This window comes from Solanum pennellii, chromosome 8 (genome assembly GCF_001406875.1).
Source record: "Solanum pennellii chromosome 8, SPENNV200".
NCBI classification, from domain to species: domain Eukaryota; kingdom Viridiplantae; phylum Streptophyta; class Magnoliopsida; order Solanales; family Solanaceae; genus Solanum; species Solanum pennellii.
In genome coordinates, this window is record NC_028644.1 from 1,507,434 (window position 1) to 1,526,184 (window position 18,751).

Here is an 18,751-nt window from a genome sequence, read left to right on the forward strand (position 1 = left end):
TACTACTAGAATTTTTATTTTTATTTTTATTATTTGATTCTTGAAATTCGAATTTTATCATATAATTGAGCTAAGTAAGATTGAACGTTTTGACATTTTCAAGAGTTGAATTGTCTAAGTGAATTCATAAGTATCAAAGACGAATTAGTCCCGAGCTAAAAAAAAAACTCTTTTCGAATAAAATTAATTTCGACTTGAAAAATAAATATGGATATTTCAGACTCATTCAAACTAATCAAAATTCAACATTCTCAATCAACCAATCCGAATAATCTAAGACAATATCTATCAATCAATCATGTGTGGGTGCATCCCTTAAATGAAAAAAATAAAATTAAATTTTGATAATTTTCAATATTATAAAGTTTCCATGAACAACAAAAAAAAAACTTTTTATTTAACATTAAGGCAAAGTAAACAACAAATTAAATAAAAGAATACAATGACCAAGAAGGCCACCCACCACCTTTCCAATAATTAAAAAAAAAAAATTCACTTCAAACCCAAAACCCTACTAAAACCCCAAAAGCCACAACCAAACTAGCCTTCAAACTAAAACCATTGCTAGTAGGTGCTATAGCTGGACCATCAAATTCAACCGGAGACGGTATTGGTGCATCTGCGTATCTCCTCTTAGACAACGTAACCACGACCAATTTTTGTCCTTGTTCACAACTCCCTTTTACACCACTTATAAAATAATATGCCCCAAAATGTTCCAACACTATCTTTGTGTTCCCATCATTATGCATTGCAATTGGATTTGATGTGTTACATGTCACATAATCCTTCTTACTCACTTCCAACACTGAATCTTTTGCCCAATCATACTTCCACACTAACCAAAAAAAAAAAAAACGAGTTAGATTTTCATTCAGAGATTCAAAATACGAAAAAGGGGTTCAGGACTGTAACGTGATTTGTCCTTTCTAGTAGTAGTATACTAACTAGCAAATGCAAAAAGTTGTATCACTTTGTTTCAATTTATGTGTCATAAAAAAAACGAGTCAAAATTTTCACTCACAGGTTTAAAATACGAAAAAGGGGTTCAGGAAAATAAGTTCGACCCCTGATTTGTCCCTTCTAGTAGTACTAGAAATGCAAAAATTTGTATCCCTACGTTTCAATTGACGTGTCATAAAAAAAAACGTGTTAAAATTTTTACTCAGAGATTCAAAATACGAAAAATTGTTTTAGAACCCTGGGGTCCATAGTAGTAGTAGTATACTAGCAAATGCAAAAAATTGTATCATTCTGTTTCAATTTATGTGTCATAAATGCAAATTTATAAAACTGAGATTTTTTTTAACGTACCAAGAGAATCTCCAACGAGAAATCGTGTTTTCTCAGCCCAACGATTGAGGGAATCCGATTCAGAAGATGGGATTTTCCAAGAATTAGTTTTTCCACCAACCAAATGATCTCTTGCTTCTGTGAAGCTTAATAGACTGAAAAACAGAATTGCCATTACAAACACATTTCTTGAAAAAACAGCCATTGAGTATGAAATGAAGTTAATTAAGCTCAAAAACAATTTTTTTCGATCGATTACGAAGGTTTCGAAAAGGGAAAATTGAGAGCAGAGATTGAATAATTTGTTTGATAAATTTTCAAATATGTTTGGTGATATATATAGTGAAGAGAAAACTAGCCGTTGAGAGTTAAATTGCAGCTAAAAAGGAACAAGAAAACTAGCCGTTAAAATAATAGGATGGTAACGGTCAAATATTTATTGGGCTTTTTCATATTTTTTTAGTTGGGCTTAATCCATTAGCCCAACTTTTAATGGAAGACCAGATGAAAGCCCAAAGTCCAGTAGAAAAAAACCAAAAAAATAATATTTTAATTCACGTGACACAATTTGATTTGAACGTTAAATTTAAGAAAGTATTTTTATTTTTGCAACATGAGTGAAATAATCCTCTTAGTTCTCACCAAGTTTAGGGGCATCCCTCAACGCTTTCAACAGTTCTTTCAGCTTTTTATTAACACTAATAATATTGAATATTTGTTCTTTAGTTTTATATTGGTTTAGACAATTAAAATACATAATCTAATTTTAATTTTTCTTAACTATTTACTAATGTAACTAGTACTTATTAAAATTATTTAGTATGATTGTGTACTTTTTAAATTATGATTATTTTCATTATGACTTTTACAATATTTATTTTATACGGTGATTTCATTATTATTTTTTATTAGAATATTTTTGTGTCATCAATACTCATTCCATATTTTGTGTTTTTTTTAAAAAAACACCTTTGATGCTTGTATTTTAGTTGGACTAATGAAATATTTGAAGCACAAGTTAATTATATGTTTGTATGCAAATTTTATCGAAAAAATTCAAAAATTTGAAGTTTATTAATTAGTTTGTCTGATTTATAAATTTAAAAATTCGACATAGTGATTTGATTTTGTATTTGAAAAACTGAATTAACCTGAAGTTGAAAAACCCTAAAAAAATATGAATTTCATTAATTTGATTTGGTTCATATATAGATTTAAAAATGTAAGATGAATGGTTTGATTTGTTATTTGAAAGACCTAAACCAAACCAGTCATGTACATCCCTAGCAGACAGACACCCCTTAAAATAAAACTCAACGTCAAGGGTTTGAACTCTTTGTTATTTTTCCCTAAACGAAAATCCTAAATCCACCACGTGCTATACGCCATCTCTTATCCTCTTTTAGAAACTCAAAAGTAGAAACAAAAATCAAATGCCACATGTCAAAGTACATGCAAAAGCAAACTTCTTATAACATGACACAAAAGAGCAACGTGTCACTCATCTCCTCATATACCCTACACAAACTTCTACTATATATATATATATATATAATATGAAGAATAAAAATGTAACAAAGTCTCAAAAAAAAAAGTTTATCTCTAGAAAAAAGGAGAGAAATAAAGTAGAAGAAATTTTTATTTCTCAATAATTAGAAGAAAAATGGCTAATGGTGATGTAAATAAGCCATGGAGAAATTTACCATATAGTCCTCGCACTATGGCGATAGGTGCTGCTGTTGTTGTTGGTAGTATTTGGTATTACATGACTTATATGAACAAGAAATCGGAACCCCTTGCGAGGGTATCCTCGAGTACTGTTCGTACCGAGGATACTTCTCGCAAGCAGATGTAATCAGAGGCGGATTCAGAATTTTAAATAATGTACTTACGTACTTTTTGAGGATGAACTCTTTGCAAATTGATGTAGTTTGAATTTCAAACTCTTTTAGTGAAGTTTTTACATATGCATATTACTTTGTGTTGGAAATATTGAGTTTTAATTTTAACTTATTTATTGCAAGTTATATTAGTTAAAGGCGTATTCAGAATTTGAATTTTTTTTTAATGAATATTTAGTGAGCTTGGAAATGTTAAGAGTAATATGTTATTATCTTGATATACATTACCTTGTGGCACTATAATTTTCTTTTAGATATTTAGATTTTTGACATAATTCTAGTTTAAAATATTAATTTGATTTAATTTTTAAGTTAGGTAATTTTTTGGAAAGAGTAATATGTTTTTATCTTAATATACATTACATTATCTAGTGGCGCTATAATTTTCAAAACTACGAAGAAAAGAAAAAAGTAACTGAAAAAAAGAAAAAGAATGAACTGTATGTATAATCAATTTATAATATAGAAATATATTCTTACAGTATTATATTTAGCAAAAAAATATTTTTTATTATATTTCAAATTTAAATTATACCTTTAAAGCAAAAGATATCTTTCAAAGTATTTAAAGGTCATTTGAAAGGTGAACAATTTTCATTTTTATGTTAAATGTCGTCAAAAAATTAAGGTATCGCAAAATTTTGTTACTTGCTATAAAGAGGGTATATACATGATCTGCTCCTTGTCTTATTTAGTAACCAAAAAAAATTATAGTTTAATTATTTTTATCTTTTTTATAGCTAAGTTATATTTTAGATTAATAAATTTTTAAATTAATTAAATAATTAAAATATTAATTATGTGTTAGCATTTGAGTTTCATTCTATATTATTGGGCAATCAAAAAGACTTGCTTTTGATGCCCCGCTGTGCCGACCAGCAGCGGGATGCTACTTACGAGCTGGTCAGGGACAGGTTCCGGTCACTCTTTCGATGCTATGCCATTGTGATGGCACGGGAACTGCCGAATGGAGGCAGTTTTCATCTCATCGCTGGCGTGTGGAAGACTAGTGCATCCAAGCACAGCGCAACCAAGAGGGTTCAAGATTGATTCTATATTATTAGAAGTGAAATCTTCAAGCAAGTTTAATTGTGAAAAAATATATTTCAAACTAATAATATTTTTAATATCAAATTACATGAAAAATAAATAAAAAATTATTTTTCATAATGCTAAACTCAATTGTCAAAAAAGTTTATGATAATATTTTTGACATATATAAGAATAATAATTGGAAGAAATGACTTCATTTTTTGAATATATTTGTTTTCTAATAATTTACTGAAGGATAAAAAGTTGTTTATTTTGGTAAAATCCCAACTCCTATGCAATAAGCTCGCAAATCACATAGGAGAGGTAACCCGCACTAGACAAATCTTGTGCGACGAGCTCGATTCAGAAGGCAAACCCTTGCTTTTGCTAGCAAAGGGTTTTGAACTTGAGACTTCCAACATGGAAGTCCCAAACTCAAACCACTGAGCCACCCCAACGGGTTGCTAAGAATGATACTTTAGGGATATAGTTTAGATTTGGAGTATAGTTTAAGAATGATTTTGACTAAAAACTCTATTTAAATTTATACATATATTTAAAACATTATATTCAACTAGATTCATATAGTTAATCGTACTTGAAATATATAAGATAAATTTTATCTGTTTCTTACTTTGAGAAATATAGATAAATTTCATCTGTTCCTTATAGTTCCTCTTAAACACTAAAATTCGAGTTTTAAAAATTAAGTAAAAATTCTTAATGAAAAGCCTCTCTTTTTTTTTCAAATAAAATTTACACAACATAGATTCAAAATAAATTCCAATACATATCCTAAACATAGAATGAGTAATTAAAAAAAAATATCATACAACAGCAAAAAAAAAAATATATATATTTTTCTTTTACAAATTTTATACATCACGTAAATTAAAAATAAATAATATAATCCTACTAGCTTTCATTACATCTCGTTGTTTACAATAATAATAAAGCCAAAACCATACAGTAGATAAATAAGACTACTTTTTTCTAAAACAAAAAATCATACATTTAAATTTCATTATTTTTTTTATAATTAAAAATTTTAAATTCAAATCTCGATAATACTTATACGTAACTATGAGTCATCATTAACAGAACACTACAAAAAGAAACACATGTCAAGTGTCTTATCACAACGTGTCATCTTTTCAAGTTCTCTATTTCCTAATAAAACCATGCAAAATGAAAAAACCCTAATTTTCTTTTTACATCTTATTTTCTAATATTTCAAAGCAAAAAAATAAAATAAAAATTAATAATGGCAGGAAATAATGAAGAGTGGAGAAAAATGGCAGATACACACAAAATGAGTCCAGAAGAAGTGAAAAAAGCTGGTGTTGAATCCTCTAGGAGACCACCAGGCCACAATCCAGGTACTTAGGGTTTTACGTTTGGTCGCTGGTTAGAATTATACAGATATTAAAGTATTACGTTTGGTTGCTGGTTAGAATTATATCGATATTGAATTATTTTTGGAGGTGGCTTGGTTGTTAGTTATATTACACTAGTATTAAAAATATAAGAATTTGTAATCAACTAAAGAAGACTTAATTTAGTTATGCTAAAATTGCTTGGACAAGATTAAGTAATTTCATTTCTTTCTTACACTCTATATAAAATAATACAAAAATTGACTTGCAACTGAGATTGCAAAATGATGATTTGATATTGTATTGAATTTTATGCTAAGCGATTACTTTTTCCGTCTGAAATTGTTTATCATTTTGTGCTTATCGAAGGTTGAATTTGATTAATTTTTAAAGGTAAATTGGATCAGATTAATTTGATATTCTAAACAAAAAAAATTAGATATTGTAAAACTAGATGAAAAGTATTATAAATTATAATTATTTTGCATATTAATATGAGATGAAAAAATACGTCTTAGTCAAAGTTTTATAATTTGACTTTAAAAATAGAAATTATAACAAAAATATTAAATCGGATGGAGGGAGTAAAAGGTTGCTAAAATTGGTATTAGCTATATACATTAAATTCGAGTAATAAGTACTCGCTCCGTATCTTTTAGAAATGACACACATATTAAACTTTTAGAAATGACACACATGTTAAGATAATAATAATTAGTAATTTAGCATGGTGAAGTTATAATTTTATCCTTATTAATAGTGATTTAAAGAACATGAATTAAAATTTAAAAATTTTCAAGAAGTTCAAATAGTTTGGGTTTTTTTTTTTTTTGTGTTTCTTCGTTTCTCAAAATTAAAGATAACTAGAAAAAATATGGACTAATAAATAGTGACGGACGGATTAATTGTTATTAATTAATGTTTTTCCCATGTTGAATTTGGTATTAGTCGGTATTTAGTCGCATGTATAAAGATCTGTGTTATTAAAATGCTCAATTGTGTAACTGGGAAAACAATATTTAGCAATAATAAAATTATTACCTTAATGATTTAATTTAGTATAAATAGGATAATTTTAATCAAAATAATAATAAAAATGTCATATAAAAATGGGGCCTACTACAAATAGGATAGAAAGTTTAAAGCAAAAATAATACAACATAAAAGGGAACAAAATTTTTAAGACACTACAAGACATTGAATTGAGAAAGTTAGAACTTTCGATATATTAAATTTAAATCTTGAATTTGTCTCTGTACAGGTAAGATACTACATCAAAGACTATATTAAATTTAAATTTTGAATTCGTTTCTGTACAGGTACGATATTACATCAAAGAGCGGGTTTGCCTTATAGCATTACAACAATGACTATCGTCGGTTTAGGTATCGCGGGTGCGGTTTGGTACGGTACTATGTACGCGATGAAGAAACCGGAAGCTTCCGCCGTCGACGTTGCCAAGGTAGCCACCGGAGTTGGTGGCCCTAAAGATACTCATCCTCGCAAGTAGACTCATAAAAGAAAAATATTTACTATAATATTATTTACTTAAATTTTCTCAAACTTATAACCCTTTTTAGTAACTTCCATTCAAAACATTTCGTTTTGAACTTTACTATAATTTATTATGTTTGGATATGTTTGTAATTTATTTTACAGTCACTTTAGATTTACGCGATTAAATTTAGATTTACGTGATTAAATTGAAACTGAATTTTGAAGTCGTAGAAATTGGTTCTTGAATTTCAACAATTTCACACATATTCGAATGCCAAACTCTGAAAATTATTAAATTTTACAAAACTTTAAGTGAAGTTAATAATAAATTAGACTCGTAAAAATGATGAATTTATCTTCGCTGAACAAATAATAAATCTAACATAAGTTTCATTTCCTATTTGACTCTTCACGTTAAAGAAGTTCCTTGGTCAAATAAAATTAGAAAAACAGAATTCGTATCGGAAAAGATTTATTAATAACTCATAAGGTAAAAAAAATTGGTTCCGATACAACCTCTCTCGAACGAGTTTTCTCAAATTTTAAAGTAAGTTATTGATTTCTAAATCAATATTCGTCATCTAAATCACTAAAACGAGAAAGAGATTCGTCATTGCAATGAAAACTAAGCTAACACCTAAAATAGAACTAGCACTAGCATTATCCCCTGTTGAAGTTGGTGCTGGTGCATCGGCCTCTGGTGCACCGGCCGATGGTGCATCGGCCTCTGGTGCACCAGCTGATGGTGCACCAGCCGATGGTGTATCAGATGATGGTGCACCAGCAGATGGTGCATCAGCTGATCCACTCGCAGGAGTCTCTGCAGTTGGTGCATCGGATTTGGGTGGTAAATGATGTGGAGCCGGTGCAGGGGAAGCCTCTGTAGGGGTCTCTGCAGCCTCTGATTCTGGTGCAGGCCCTGCATCATTACCAGGGGCAGGGGCAGCCTCTGATTCTGGTGCAGGCCCTGCGTCAGTACCAGTACCAGGGGCGGCAGATGATCCATGGGGCGAAGAAGCAGGGGAGTATGTTGGTGCACTACTAATTGGGGCAGGGGTAGGTGGAGGAGATGTTGGTGTTGATGAATCGATTCCTGATGGAATAATGACATTGCTAACTTGCAATATCGAAATATTATAAGGTTGTGATGCAATAGATTTAATTAATTTCGATTCGAGTCTTTCTCCTTCTGCAGCCGAGCCTAACGAAATACTTCCAACACCCAAATCAGTCATGTTCAAAAACCCTTGATCGTTGTTCGCATAACCAGTCGTTTGAAATAAAGTAGGTGTCTTCATAGTCTTGTTAGGCAACATTTGCATCTTCGGAACGTCATAGTAGTCCAGTAAGACGTGCACGCGCATGACGTTAGCTATCGCGTCTTGTGACATCCCCTTGAGGGGCGATAATTTGTTGTTTTCAACGACTAGGACAGTGAGGGTCCGCCGTGAATTAATCTCCGCAGCCACTCCGCTTTGAGTTAGGTAATTGTTGAAACTGCTAAAAGATGAGTAATGGTTAAGTAGAGAAGTAATGTTAAAAGACTTAGCTCGAGATAACAAGAGGAGGAAGAAGAAAAAAGTTACGAGTGAAGTGTTGAAATTAACCATTTTTTGGATTAATATTAGAAATATTGTCTAATTTGATTTTTGATGGTGGTTTGATGAAAATGAAAAGGTAGAATATTTATAATGAAATATGAGGACTTAGTGTAAATAATTTGCGCCTATTTTAGAGGTAATTAATTTTATTTAGCGGATAGGAGGATATGGTGGAAGAGAGAATAATCTTTCTTATTGGGACAGCTGTTGTACTTACACAACACTAATCTTGTCTTAATGATCTAATTACATAAGATCTTGTAAGCATAATTTTCTCCTAATGTGAATTTACTTTTGACCATACCTAGAAAAATTGCGTTGATATAGAAGAAAAAGTCTCCTTTTTCGATTAATTTTAAGTTGTATGCACTGTCAGTAAAAACAAAAAGAGTTAGCTAATTAGTGTTTTTTTTTATAAAATTATTAAAGAGTAACATCTATTGTAAGTAGTCATTCGTAATTAGAATATTATAATAGGTTAAATTACATAAGTTTTTTCGTATTAAAAGTTTTTACATTGTCAGTATATATGACTGAAAGTGTAGGAATAAAAGTAATTATTCAGTTGAATGTCTTTGTTAAAAGTTACCATCTATTGTAAGTACACATTGGTAATTAACCTAATCAAAATTAACATATAACAATAGGTTAAAAAACTACATCTATTTTTTATATTGTTAGTATATGTAACTTAAATCGTACACTAAAAATAGTTATTCAGTCAAAATAAATGTCTTTTTTTTGGAAATCACTTAACTTCATAAAACATTTGTTTCAACAAAGAAAACACACATAGATTCTCATAAAACAACTCTCATCGTCGAATCTAGTGTATAATGTAAAAACTTTTATTATAATTATATAGTATATCTTAAAAAATCTATTAAATAAATCATGGATTAGAATTCAATACTTCCTTGTCCATTTCTAGTCGTCTCCAATATGAAAAATAGATGTTCATTTTTATTTGTTCGATTCGCAAAATGAAGAGATACTTGCATTAATTTTTTCTTTTGTATTTCAAGACTAAAGAAAATTGAAGAAAGTATTTTAAAACTGCAACTTCACCAACTGGTAAAGGAACATTTCATCTGAACTCTATTGAACAAAAAAGGAAGCTTTTTGTTCTGAACTAAATACTGGAAAATTTTACTAATAATCTTATGTTCAAAACTTTGGATATTCAATTGTAATCTTCTACAGCATTCATGTTGACAGACAAACCAGTGAACTGGAGGATCAATCGATCTTCACAGACGAGTAGATGAGTCTTGTGAACCAGAAGCATGCGTAGAAACCAATGGTACCGGTGAGGACGAAGAATGCATATGAAGCAATCAACATGTAACCGAAATATAAGATCCCAGAAACAGGCTTAGTGATGTCAAGCTTAGTGAAGAAATAGAAGGTAGCGTAAAGGAACAGGTAAAGTGCGGACGAGCCTGATGTCAAGTAGGATCTCCACCACCATAAGTAGTCCTCACTGCATAACTGGAAATAGCATAGTACGATGGTTATCTCCGCACAGGTGACTATAAGGATGACAAAAACGATGAAGAGGAAACCAAAGAGGTAGTAAAACTGGTTCAGCCAGATGGAGGTGAGGATGAAGAAGAGCTCAATGAAGACGGCTCCAAATGGAAGTATGCCTCCAATAAGAACTGAGAAGATGGGGTTCATGTACCAAGCTTGCTCTGGGATCTGCCTGGGTATTTTGTTCGTTTTTACTGGATCCTCAATGGTTGGCTTTCTAAAACCAATGTAACTGCCAACAAACACAAGAGGGACTGATATTCCGAACCATAAGAACACCAAAGCAAACATTGTTCCAAATGGCACAGCCCCAGATGATTTTTGACCCCAGATGAGTGCATTTAACACGAAGAAGATGACAAAGACGGTTGCTGGGAACAAAAATGCTGTCCTGAGAGCGATTTTCTTCCATTCTGTACCTTTAAACATCTTATAGAGACGGGAAGCTGAGTAGCCCGCAAAGAGTCCCATGAAAACCCAGAGCAAGAGCATTGCAGTCATTAGCCCACCCCGATTTGAAGGGGAGAGGAATCCCAGGACGGCAAACATCATGGTCACAAGCATCATACAGAAAAACTGTACACCAGTTCCAACATACACACAAAGCAGATCCGAGTTACTTGGAGGCCTGAAAACATCTGAATGGACTAGTTTCCATCCTGTTTCTTCCTGTGCCTCTTCCTGGGTTTCCAGTTCGTTATACTTGGAAATGTCCCGATAAAGTGTTCTCAACATTATCATTGCCACCATGCCTGATAGGAACAGCACAATCATTAAAGAATTTACTATCGAGAACCAGTGTATCTGATCATCAGCCATCAAAAGATAGGCATCCCATCTTGACGCCCACTTCACATCACTCTCCTGCAATACAAACCAGAGAATCCCCTATAAATCTCAAAAGGTAAAACTGAAAAACAATAACATATAAAATTACAAAAAAGACTAGTACAACTTCTCCCTCCATCCTAAAACAAGTGTCACCTTAGCAAAAATAGTCTCAAAATACGTGTCACCTTAGAAATTCAAGACAAAAAATAGTATTTTTTCTAACTATATCCTTATACTCCAACTTTTTAGCAGTGTTAAATTTTCTAGAGACATTATTAAATAGGGATGGTTTAGTAAACTACACGTTGTATTTATTGATTTCCTAATGAACACGATTTTTCCTTAGGTGAAACTTGTTTTGGGATGAGGGAGTATCACATTAAGTAGCCATATCTAACAAGATTTCGATAAGTTACCTGGAATTCAACATCATATGTAAATATGATTTCTTGGTTAGCCTCAACCTCTTGAGGAGAATTTGAGTTAGATACTGTCCGTTTTGCATGTGGATCACATGTTGTTAAACGAGTATTGTCAGCCCATTTACCATCATATTCATGCTTAACACTGGAAATATTATCAGCCATATCAGTTCTTTGGCACCAAAAGATTAAACAATAATAGCAAGTGAAATCTCACACATTAAAGTATGCCTCAGACTACAAGTGCAGGCAGAAATATGAGTAGCCTTGAAAACAAACCTAAATGGCATGACCTCAAATCCCACAATTCTGGCCGAGTCTGTCTGCAAATCTTTATGGTACTTAACAGTAAATGTCAAGTGGTTATGGATGAAATGCTTCTCATCCTTGCTCTGCAGGCAATCACACGAGGCAAATGAGTAGACCATAATGAAATTTAGCTCTACTACATATAAAATCAGTTCTGCAATAAAATTCCTTACTCCAGCATATTGTCCCTTTACACCAATATAAACTCCCTGCTGATAGGCAGGAGGGGCTTCTTGCTCTAACCTCCGAACTGGAACAACTAAAGGCAGATTATCTAGTATCCTGACACACGAATCCAGAAAATTGTTAGGAAGAGTAACTAAGAAGAATATGATCCTTTTAAATGACACTGTTTCCTCAAGAGAATAATTGACCTACATGTTCACACGATATTCGTCTTCAATTTTTTCTTTAAATTCCTTAGCTGTCTTGTCATCAAGAACAAGCCTGCAAACAACATGACACATCTCTGGCTCCCTCATTTTAAACTGCAGTATAAACATAGATCTAAAAGAAGTCAGTTATCATAAGATAAAGTAAATAAATCAAGTGATAAAGTAGATGAAACCGACCGCAAAAGGGGAGTTCTCAATTCGATCACCACGAAGCACTTCTCCAAGATTTTCTCTGCTATCAATGATATTTTCTGGACGACAGAAAGGAACAGAATAGAATGAATAAGGAAGCTGAGTCTTTGTAGAGGTCAGCTTGTTCACTTTCACAGACAGAAGATCTCCCTGCAACAAACATCGTCACCTTCCAGAGTCAGAAAAGCCTATGTATTCCCTTCTTTTAGGGTTAAGAATAAACTCCCAATGATTTTTCAAAAAACTCACCCCGCCCAAGAACATGTAAAAGACCTTTCACACAACAAAATCTATATATAACTCATCCAGCTTGCACTACTCACCAATGAAACAAATAGGTGCCTAATTTTTTGGGCATAATCTGACCTAGATATATGTGAAGTGACCCAACAAGTCTATATAGTCAGCTTATACACATACAATTCTTCTGAGGGAATTAAATTGGCACTTTCACCATACAAAACTTTCCACAATAAACATGCATCCTAGAAAACATGTAACATTACTTTAAAAATCAATTGACAACACACTTCTACAACAGTCATGGTTCAGAATAAAATAGAGAATGAGACTTATTTTTGAAGGCTATCAATTTCATTTTTGACAAATGAAGGACAGAAAAGAGGGAAGCATCCAGTCAGAATCATGAGGAGTCTCCCAGAAAAACCTGATTATTCTCATTGCGTAAAATTTACTAGCTGCCTTCATGTCAGAATGCCCAAATCCAACTTATAGAGCAGGGTTGACTTGTATTCCAAGGGAAAATATTAGATTGCACATGCCATCAGAATGGAAGTCGTAAAGGCCGTGGCAAAGTAAAAGAAAAATAACTTTGTACAATAATGCCAGAGGGGAACTTTTAAATTGACTCTCAGCAGAACAACCTCTTTGTTCTTGTCATTTAATAAAGTAATAAATTATATTTTTAAAAAAGGTAATAAATCAGAATACTAACATACATACAAAATATACATATAGAACCCAAGACCACAGACCAAGAGTGTGGTCTGACATTCAATGAAACAGGAGGGGACCATGGGAGACCAGGTTCAAATTTCATAGAGGCATACAAGCTAAGTTGCTCGGATTCGTGTGTGGGATACCGATATGGGTGCAGATTTAGAGGTAGGATCCTTCGTGATCTAAACTTGAAGATTATGGGGGTACGAATAAGGGTGCAGCGATTCGGCTTAAAGTAATTCAAATATCTAAAAATAGAGTTATATGTCTTAAATTATGAGACATAATACAAGGTATTTTGAGGAGAAAATACTGATCAAGAGGAGAATCCTGGAGGAGATAAAAGGAAAAGGACTCACATAGACATTTCAAACTATTCCATTTTCTACAATTTCACCTTAGCTTTTGTTTTTATTACCAAAACCATTGCATCTTTTCCGAATTTCTCTGTCGTTTATACCCAAAATCGGTTGACCAAACCGATACAGATCCCACACCCAAACTCATGTCTTTGAACACGTGTATGGCACCCACACTCATGTCGTCTCAACACAGTACAGCACCGAAAGTGAGAACCAAGGAACATAGCATAAAATGTTGGTAATTTCTTAACATATACTTTGATATTGATGGACAAAGTTACCCGATACTCGTGTTAGGTGAAGCAGCTGGTATATGGTGGATTTATTGAGATTCGAACAAGCTAGCCCTATCGATAAGTATACTGTATACACATATTATGCCGAACACATATCTACGGTATGTTTCCAGGCAAAAATACAAGTGTACTTACTAACACAAACTTCATTTCTTCTTTACAAAATAAACATTTTTTACCTATTCTGCATCATTGCATTCATTCTCTCTTCATTAAGCAGAACTGGTGTAACTATGCCTCAATGCCATTTTTATTTCATTCTCGGCTTTCTCGCAATAGTTTTTCCTTATTCATTCAATTGGTGAATCCAGATGGTTTTAAATTCAACATCTCACCAATCAAGGTAAATATAAACCATCAAACCCAATTAGATTCTACAACAGTAGCCACACAAACACACAAATCAAAGCACCAAAGTTTAACACAAAACCATACCTAGATCAACAGAGATCTGTAAATTTCACACAAATCAAACAGTAAATAACCTAACAAAGCATTTAATACACACACACGCTCACTCCCTTAGACAGGATATTCAAACACAAAATTAAAATAAAAAAGTTTGACACTTTGCTTCCACATATTCAAACAAAAATAAACTTTCAAGTTTTTTCCATCAACAATTTAAAATGTGCAGTTTTCACCACTTTGACAACCGTTTTGATACTAGAAGAATTAATCACATATAGTAATTTATATGCTGCTTCGGAATATCCACATTTTTATATTTTTTTTAAAAGAAAAGTGATTCATCTAGCAGCTCTAGCTACAAACCTAAGTCAAAGTTACCTCTTGATATCTGAAAATAACAACAAAAAAGCAATTCTCCTGCATTTTGTGCACACACATGAATAAACATTTTGATACGAGAAGAATTGCATTGTATATAGTCCAGTGATTAATACGCATTTTTATTAACACGTAGTCCAGTGCACAAAGCATTGTTAGCAGGAACTGCGGAAGGCTGCCCCCGAGGGGTGTGATGTAGACAATCAACACTAATGCAGGCATTAATGACTGCTTCTAGGTCACATGCAGACAACTTTACTAGTCCTCCAAGACTCCACTATTATCTACATTCGCATTTATAAAAAAAAAAGTGATAATCCAACCGATCTAGCTTCAAACTTCAGCCAAATTGCTTCATGATATCCGAAACTATCAACAAAAATAACAATGCACCTCCATTTTGTGCACACACATACATAAAACATTCTTCATCTTATACAGTAATTTATCCGCAGCTTCGGAATATCTACATTTTTAATTTTCCATCAAGAGATTAATCTAACCGATCTAGCTTCAAAATCTAGCAAATCGCTTCATGAAATCCCAAAACAACAATGCAATGCACCTCCATTTTATGCAAACACATTTCGATACGAGAAGAATTGCATCACTGTACTAGTAATTTTATACACAGCTTCAAAAATATCTACATTTTCATTTTTCAAAACAAACGATTAATCTATCCGATCTAACTTCAAAATTTATCCAAAATTTAACAATGATACATACATAAACATGATGAAATTTTGACTAACCTTTTGGAAATCTTCAGGCGCAACACCGGGTAGGTAGAAACAGTAGACATTGTTGAATGTAAGAAGAAGATAAATAGCGCAGATCAATGAAGGAATTTGCAGAGATCGCCAAGCTCCTCCCATGGTGAAAAAATGGCGTTTAGATTTGGGAATTGGTTTTTTTCTTCAGATCCAAAAAAAAAAAAAAATACAGCGAGACTGGCGTTGTTTGCTATATAAATGCGTTTTTCAGGGTCCCACTTGGTGAAAAAAAAGTTAGTACTATATATATATTTTTTATTATTATTATTATTTTTTAATTTAATAAGTAGTTTTTAGAATCGCGATAAAGTTGACTTGTGAAAGTATAATTTCGGATACGCTATATATTATTGATTTTGAGATTTTTGATTGTTTATTATAGAGAAGAGCGATAAATGACGAGTGATTCAAATTTCTTTATAATATAATATAGTTAGTTTGAGATTTTTTTATTGTCTTAGTCGGTGGCGGTCTCAGGATTTTCGTTCAGGAGGTTTGAAAAATAAAAATATAAACGTGTAAATAAGTTTTTCAAAATGGGCCCTTTGATTTTTTTGGGTTTAAAATTACACTTTTGGCACGTTCGAACCTGGGGCATGCAGCTTAATATTCAGGGGTCTTACCATTGAGCCATCTATTTTTTATTTGTTATTGAGGGGTTCAAAATATACGCATCTACAGAATACAGAAAATTTACCTTATGTAGATTATGTATCTTTTTGCTGAGGGTGTTCGGGTGAACACCCTGGATCCAACGTGGGTCCGCCTCTGATCCTAGTGATCAATTATTATGCGTTTATAACGATATTTAGTATCTAAATAATTTATTATGGACAAAATATAGATACATTATTTATTTATTATTTTTAAAAAATATATTGTTTGTATTAATATGATTGGTCTTAAGAGTTTTCCTAAATAAATTGAGGTCTTCTTAAGATATTCTTAATCATATTTTTTTAGAAAAGGAAAATAATTTAAAGATGAAAATTTATATATATATATATATATATAAATAATTTTTGAAATTGTATTTTTTTATGAAAGATAATTGATATAGAAGAGTAATTTTAAAAATAACATACTATTATATAGATAAATGACGAGTGATTCAAATTCTTTATAATAATACAGTTAGTTAAAATTTATTTATTTTCCTAGTGATCGATTGTTATACGTTCATAATGATATTTAGTATTTAAATAAATTATTATAGGCAAATATAGACACAATAATCTAATTATTTTTTTTAAAAAAAAATATATTGTTTATATTAGTATGATTGGTTTCAAGATTTTTCCTAAATAAATGAGGTCTTCTTTTCTTAATGTTATTCTTAAATCATATTTTTTTTTATAGAAAAGGAAAATTATTTAAAGATGAATATATATATATATGGTGTATTAAAATATTTGATCAAAATCTCTAGATCTATAATCAATAATTTTTGAGGTTATATTTTTTATGGAAGATAATTGTTATAAGATAGTAATTTTAAAAATGACATACTACTCATTAGACAATTATTATACCTGTGTAGGTAAAATATTGTTATAAAAAAGATACAAACATATTTAATATTCAATAAAGAGATATGACATCTTTAAGACATAATAAAGGTACAATAATCAAATACCCCTTCCTAATTAATGTCAGGTGTGTAAATGAAAAACACGATAAATATTTAAAGACGAAGTAAACTGAAACGCAAAAAGTCCAAGGTGAGAAGTCAAATAATTTTTTTTTTTTGATTTTCCATCCGATGTCTGGTACCCACATTGGAGCCCTACTAAATCTGGATTCGCGCCATAAACTTACACTCTCTTACAAATGAAAAACACGATAAATATTTCAAGACGAAGTAAACTGAAATACAAAAAGTCCAAGGTGAGAAGTCAAATATATATATATTTTTTGATTTTCAACCCGATGTCTGGTACCCACATTGGAGCCCTACTAAATCTGGATTCGCGCCGTAAATTTACACTCTCTTACAAATGAATAAGTGAAACAACAAAATATTACACTAGAAACTTAGGCTAAACAAGCATAAAATGGCTTGGCTAAGGTAGTTCAATATCCAATCTCTTTTTTTATGCTTCATCTTTTTCTACAAATTGTCATACCATCACCAATAGGCACCTTAACAAAGCCAGAGAAATGATATCAGAACTTCATTTCCAAATGCAGAAAGAAGCAAGATGAACTCATGCTTACCATACTGATGTCGACGCGGTTATCCTTCATCAAGTTTTCATTAAAGTTTCTAATGCTAAGAGTCTTGGAATCATTTACCTGATAAGAAGATATCAGTTAAATCTGAATCATATTATGGAGTTGACAAACTGGGAAACTGTTTGTTTTTTTACCAGTGGATCGGAAACTCTTCCATGCCATAGGACATTATCGACTACAATAAGACCTCCGACTCTTACCTGTGAAGGGAATGGCTTTTACAACTTCAGATTGCCAGGTTTAGTAAACAATGCAGTAATTTTAGACGTGCAACGCACCAGTTGTAGCAGCAACTCAAAGTACTCTTGATACATTTTCTTTTCTGCGTCAATAAATGCAAAATCATATCTGCAAATGGAGGTATATAGTGAATGACTTCCCTCTTTTTGTCGATGTCACTGAAAGGACAACTTATTGTTTCCTCTAAATATAAATATTCGAGACATCTGAATTTGTTCCTCACCATGACAGATAGATTGATAGCTACTGCTGTTTCTTCTAGCCATCAACCTTCAATCTCGAAGTAGTGCAAGCGAGGGAAGTTTATAGAAAGAAAGTAACTTAACTAGAAAAAAGGGTTTAGTATTGTCACATTGCATATTAGAAAGTATCTTAATCCAACCATACTCCATCATAGCCTTTTCAGAATGAGGCATCTGACTCGAAAATCACATCTTTTATACCTTGTAATGGTGCTAAGTTTATCTAGAAGCAGTTGCTAAAAAGGGAAGAAACATAAATTCTATATGAGTTGTCACTCATAGTGGCGGAGCTGGGATTTTCACTAAGGGAATTCAAAATATAACGATGTAAACGTACAACGAAGCCATGGAAATTCAATATCTATTAATGCATAAAACATAATTGACCTTAAAATATATATAGTTTACTTTTTGGCGAAGGGTGTTCAGATGAACCGCCTTGCGCCTCCCCCCCCCCCCCCCCCCCCCC

The 18,751-nt window shown here is 32.0% G+C and overlaps 5 protein-coding genes across 8 annotated transcripts in view; 1 reads left to right on the forward strand and 4 right to left on the reverse strand.

Moving 5' to 3' along the window:
- Nucleotides 1-370: 370 nt before the first annotated feature.
- Nucleotides 371-1,601, reverse strand: LOC107027042 (early nodulin-like protein 3). Its single transcript, XM_015228203.2, has 2 exons — nucleotides 1,315-1,601; nucleotides 371-838 (listed from the first exon to the last, which is right to left on the reverse strand). The coding sequence occupies exons 1-2, from the start codon at nucleotides 1,496-1,498 to the stop codon at nucleotides 498-500; spliced, it is 525 nt and encodes a 174-aa protein (XP_015083689.1). The 5' UTR covers nucleotides 1,499-1,601; the 3' UTR covers nucleotides 371-497.
- A 3,889-nt stretch (nucleotides 1,602-5,490) lies between these two features.
- Nucleotides 5,491-7,170, forward strand: LOC107028253. Its single transcript, XM_015229290.2, has 2 exons — nucleotides 5,491-5,605; nucleotides 6,922-7,170. The coding sequence occupies exons 1-2, from the start codon at nucleotides 5,491-5,493 to the stop codon at nucleotides 7,110-7,112; spliced, it is 306 nt and encodes a 101-aa protein (XP_015084776.1). The 3' UTR covers nucleotides 7,113-7,170.
- A 373-nt stretch (nucleotides 7,171-7,543) lies between these two features.
- Nucleotides 7,544-8,735, reverse strand: LOC114078255 (fasciclin-like arabinogalactan protein 14). The gene has a single exon (XM_027918784.1). It carries the CDS (start codon nucleotides 8,707-8,709, stop codon nucleotides 7,681-7,683), a length of 1,029 nt encoding a protein of 342 aa, XP_027774585.1. The 5' UTR covers nucleotides 8,710-8,735; the 3' UTR covers nucleotides 7,544-7,680.
- Nucleotides 8,736-9,695: 960 nt separating this feature from the next.
- Nucleotides 9,696-15,745, reverse strand: LOC107028572 (transmembrane 9 superfamily member 9-like). The gene is made up of 7 exons (XM_015229683.2): nucleotides 15,545-15,745; nucleotides 12,368-12,532; nucleotides 12,174-12,283; nucleotides 11,969-12,077; nucleotides 11,766-11,878; nucleotides 11,481-11,631; nucleotides 9,696-11,097 (listed from the first exon to the last, which is right to left on the reverse strand). Exons 1-7 carry the CDS (start codon nucleotides 15,665-15,667, stop codon nucleotides 9,940-9,942), a joined length of 1,929 nt encoding a protein of 642 aa, XP_015085169.1. The 5' UTR covers nucleotides 15,668-15,745; the 3' UTR covers nucleotides 9,696-9,939.
- A 1,698-nt stretch (nucleotides 15,746-17,443) lies between these two features.
- The window catches only part of LOC107028573 (O-methyltransferase MdmC-like), a 9,940-nt gene continuing 8,632 nt past the window's right edge, over nucleotides 17,444-18,751 (reverse strand). For 3 of the 4 annotated variants that reach the window (XM_015229684.2, XM_015229685.2, XM_027918970.1), the window contains exons 7-10: nucleotides 18,079-18,148; nucleotides 17,935-18,000; nucleotides 17,783-17,860; nucleotides 17,444-17,707 (exon numbers count right to left, since the gene is read on the reverse strand). In XM_015229684.2, the coding sequence (XP_015085170.1) occupies nucleotides 17,666-17,707; nucleotides 17,783-17,860; nucleotides 17,935-18,000; nucleotides 18,079-18,148 (256 nt within the window). In that variant the 3' untranslated portion in view covers nucleotides 17,444-17,665. Of the gene's footprint in view, nucleotides 17,708-17,782; nucleotides 17,861-17,934; nucleotides 18,149-18,751 lie in introns of all 4 variants that reach the window. The other variant, XR_003579952.1, reaches the window with a different exon arrangement.

What these genes read in the sequence shown, in the direction of transcription:
- LOC107027042 (XM_015228203.2), bottom strand. Translation starts at nt 1,498, where the DNA reads ATGGCTGTTTTTTCAAGAAATGTGTTTGTAATGGCAATTCTGTTTTTC. An exon ending in TCTCGTTGGAGATTCTCTTG is followed by an intron (nt 839 to 1,314) that starts GTACGTTAAAAA and finishes TTTTTTGGTTAG; the next exon opens with TGTGGAAGTATGATTGGGCA.
- LOC107028253 (XM_015229290.2), top strand. Translation starts at nt 5,491, where the DNA reads ATGGCAGGAAATAATGAAGAGTGGAGAAAAATGGCAGATACACACAAA. An exon ending in ACCACCAGGCCACAATCCAG is followed by an intron (nt 5,606 to 6,921) that starts GTACTTAGGGTT and finishes GTTTCTGTACAG; the next exon opens with GTACGATATTACATCAAAGA.
- LOC107028572 (XM_015229683.2), bottom strand. Translation starts at nt 15,667, where the DNA reads ATGGGAGGAGCTTGGCGATCTCTGCAAATTCCTTCATTGATCTGCGCT. An exon ending in GACGAATATCGTGTGAACAT is followed by an intron (nt 12,078 to 12,173) that starts GTAGGTCAATTA and finishes TTCGTGTGTCAG; the next exon opens with GATACTAGATAATCTGCCTT. An exon ending in CATATGATGTTGAATTCCAG is followed by an intron (nt 11,098 to 11,480) that starts GTAACTTATCGA and finishes TTTGTATTGCAG; the next exon opens with GAGAGTGATGTGAAGTGGGC.
- LOC114078255 (XM_027918784.1), bottom strand. Translation starts at nt 8,709, where the DNA reads ATGGTTAATTTCAACACTTCACTCGTAACTTTTTTCTTCTTCCTCCTC.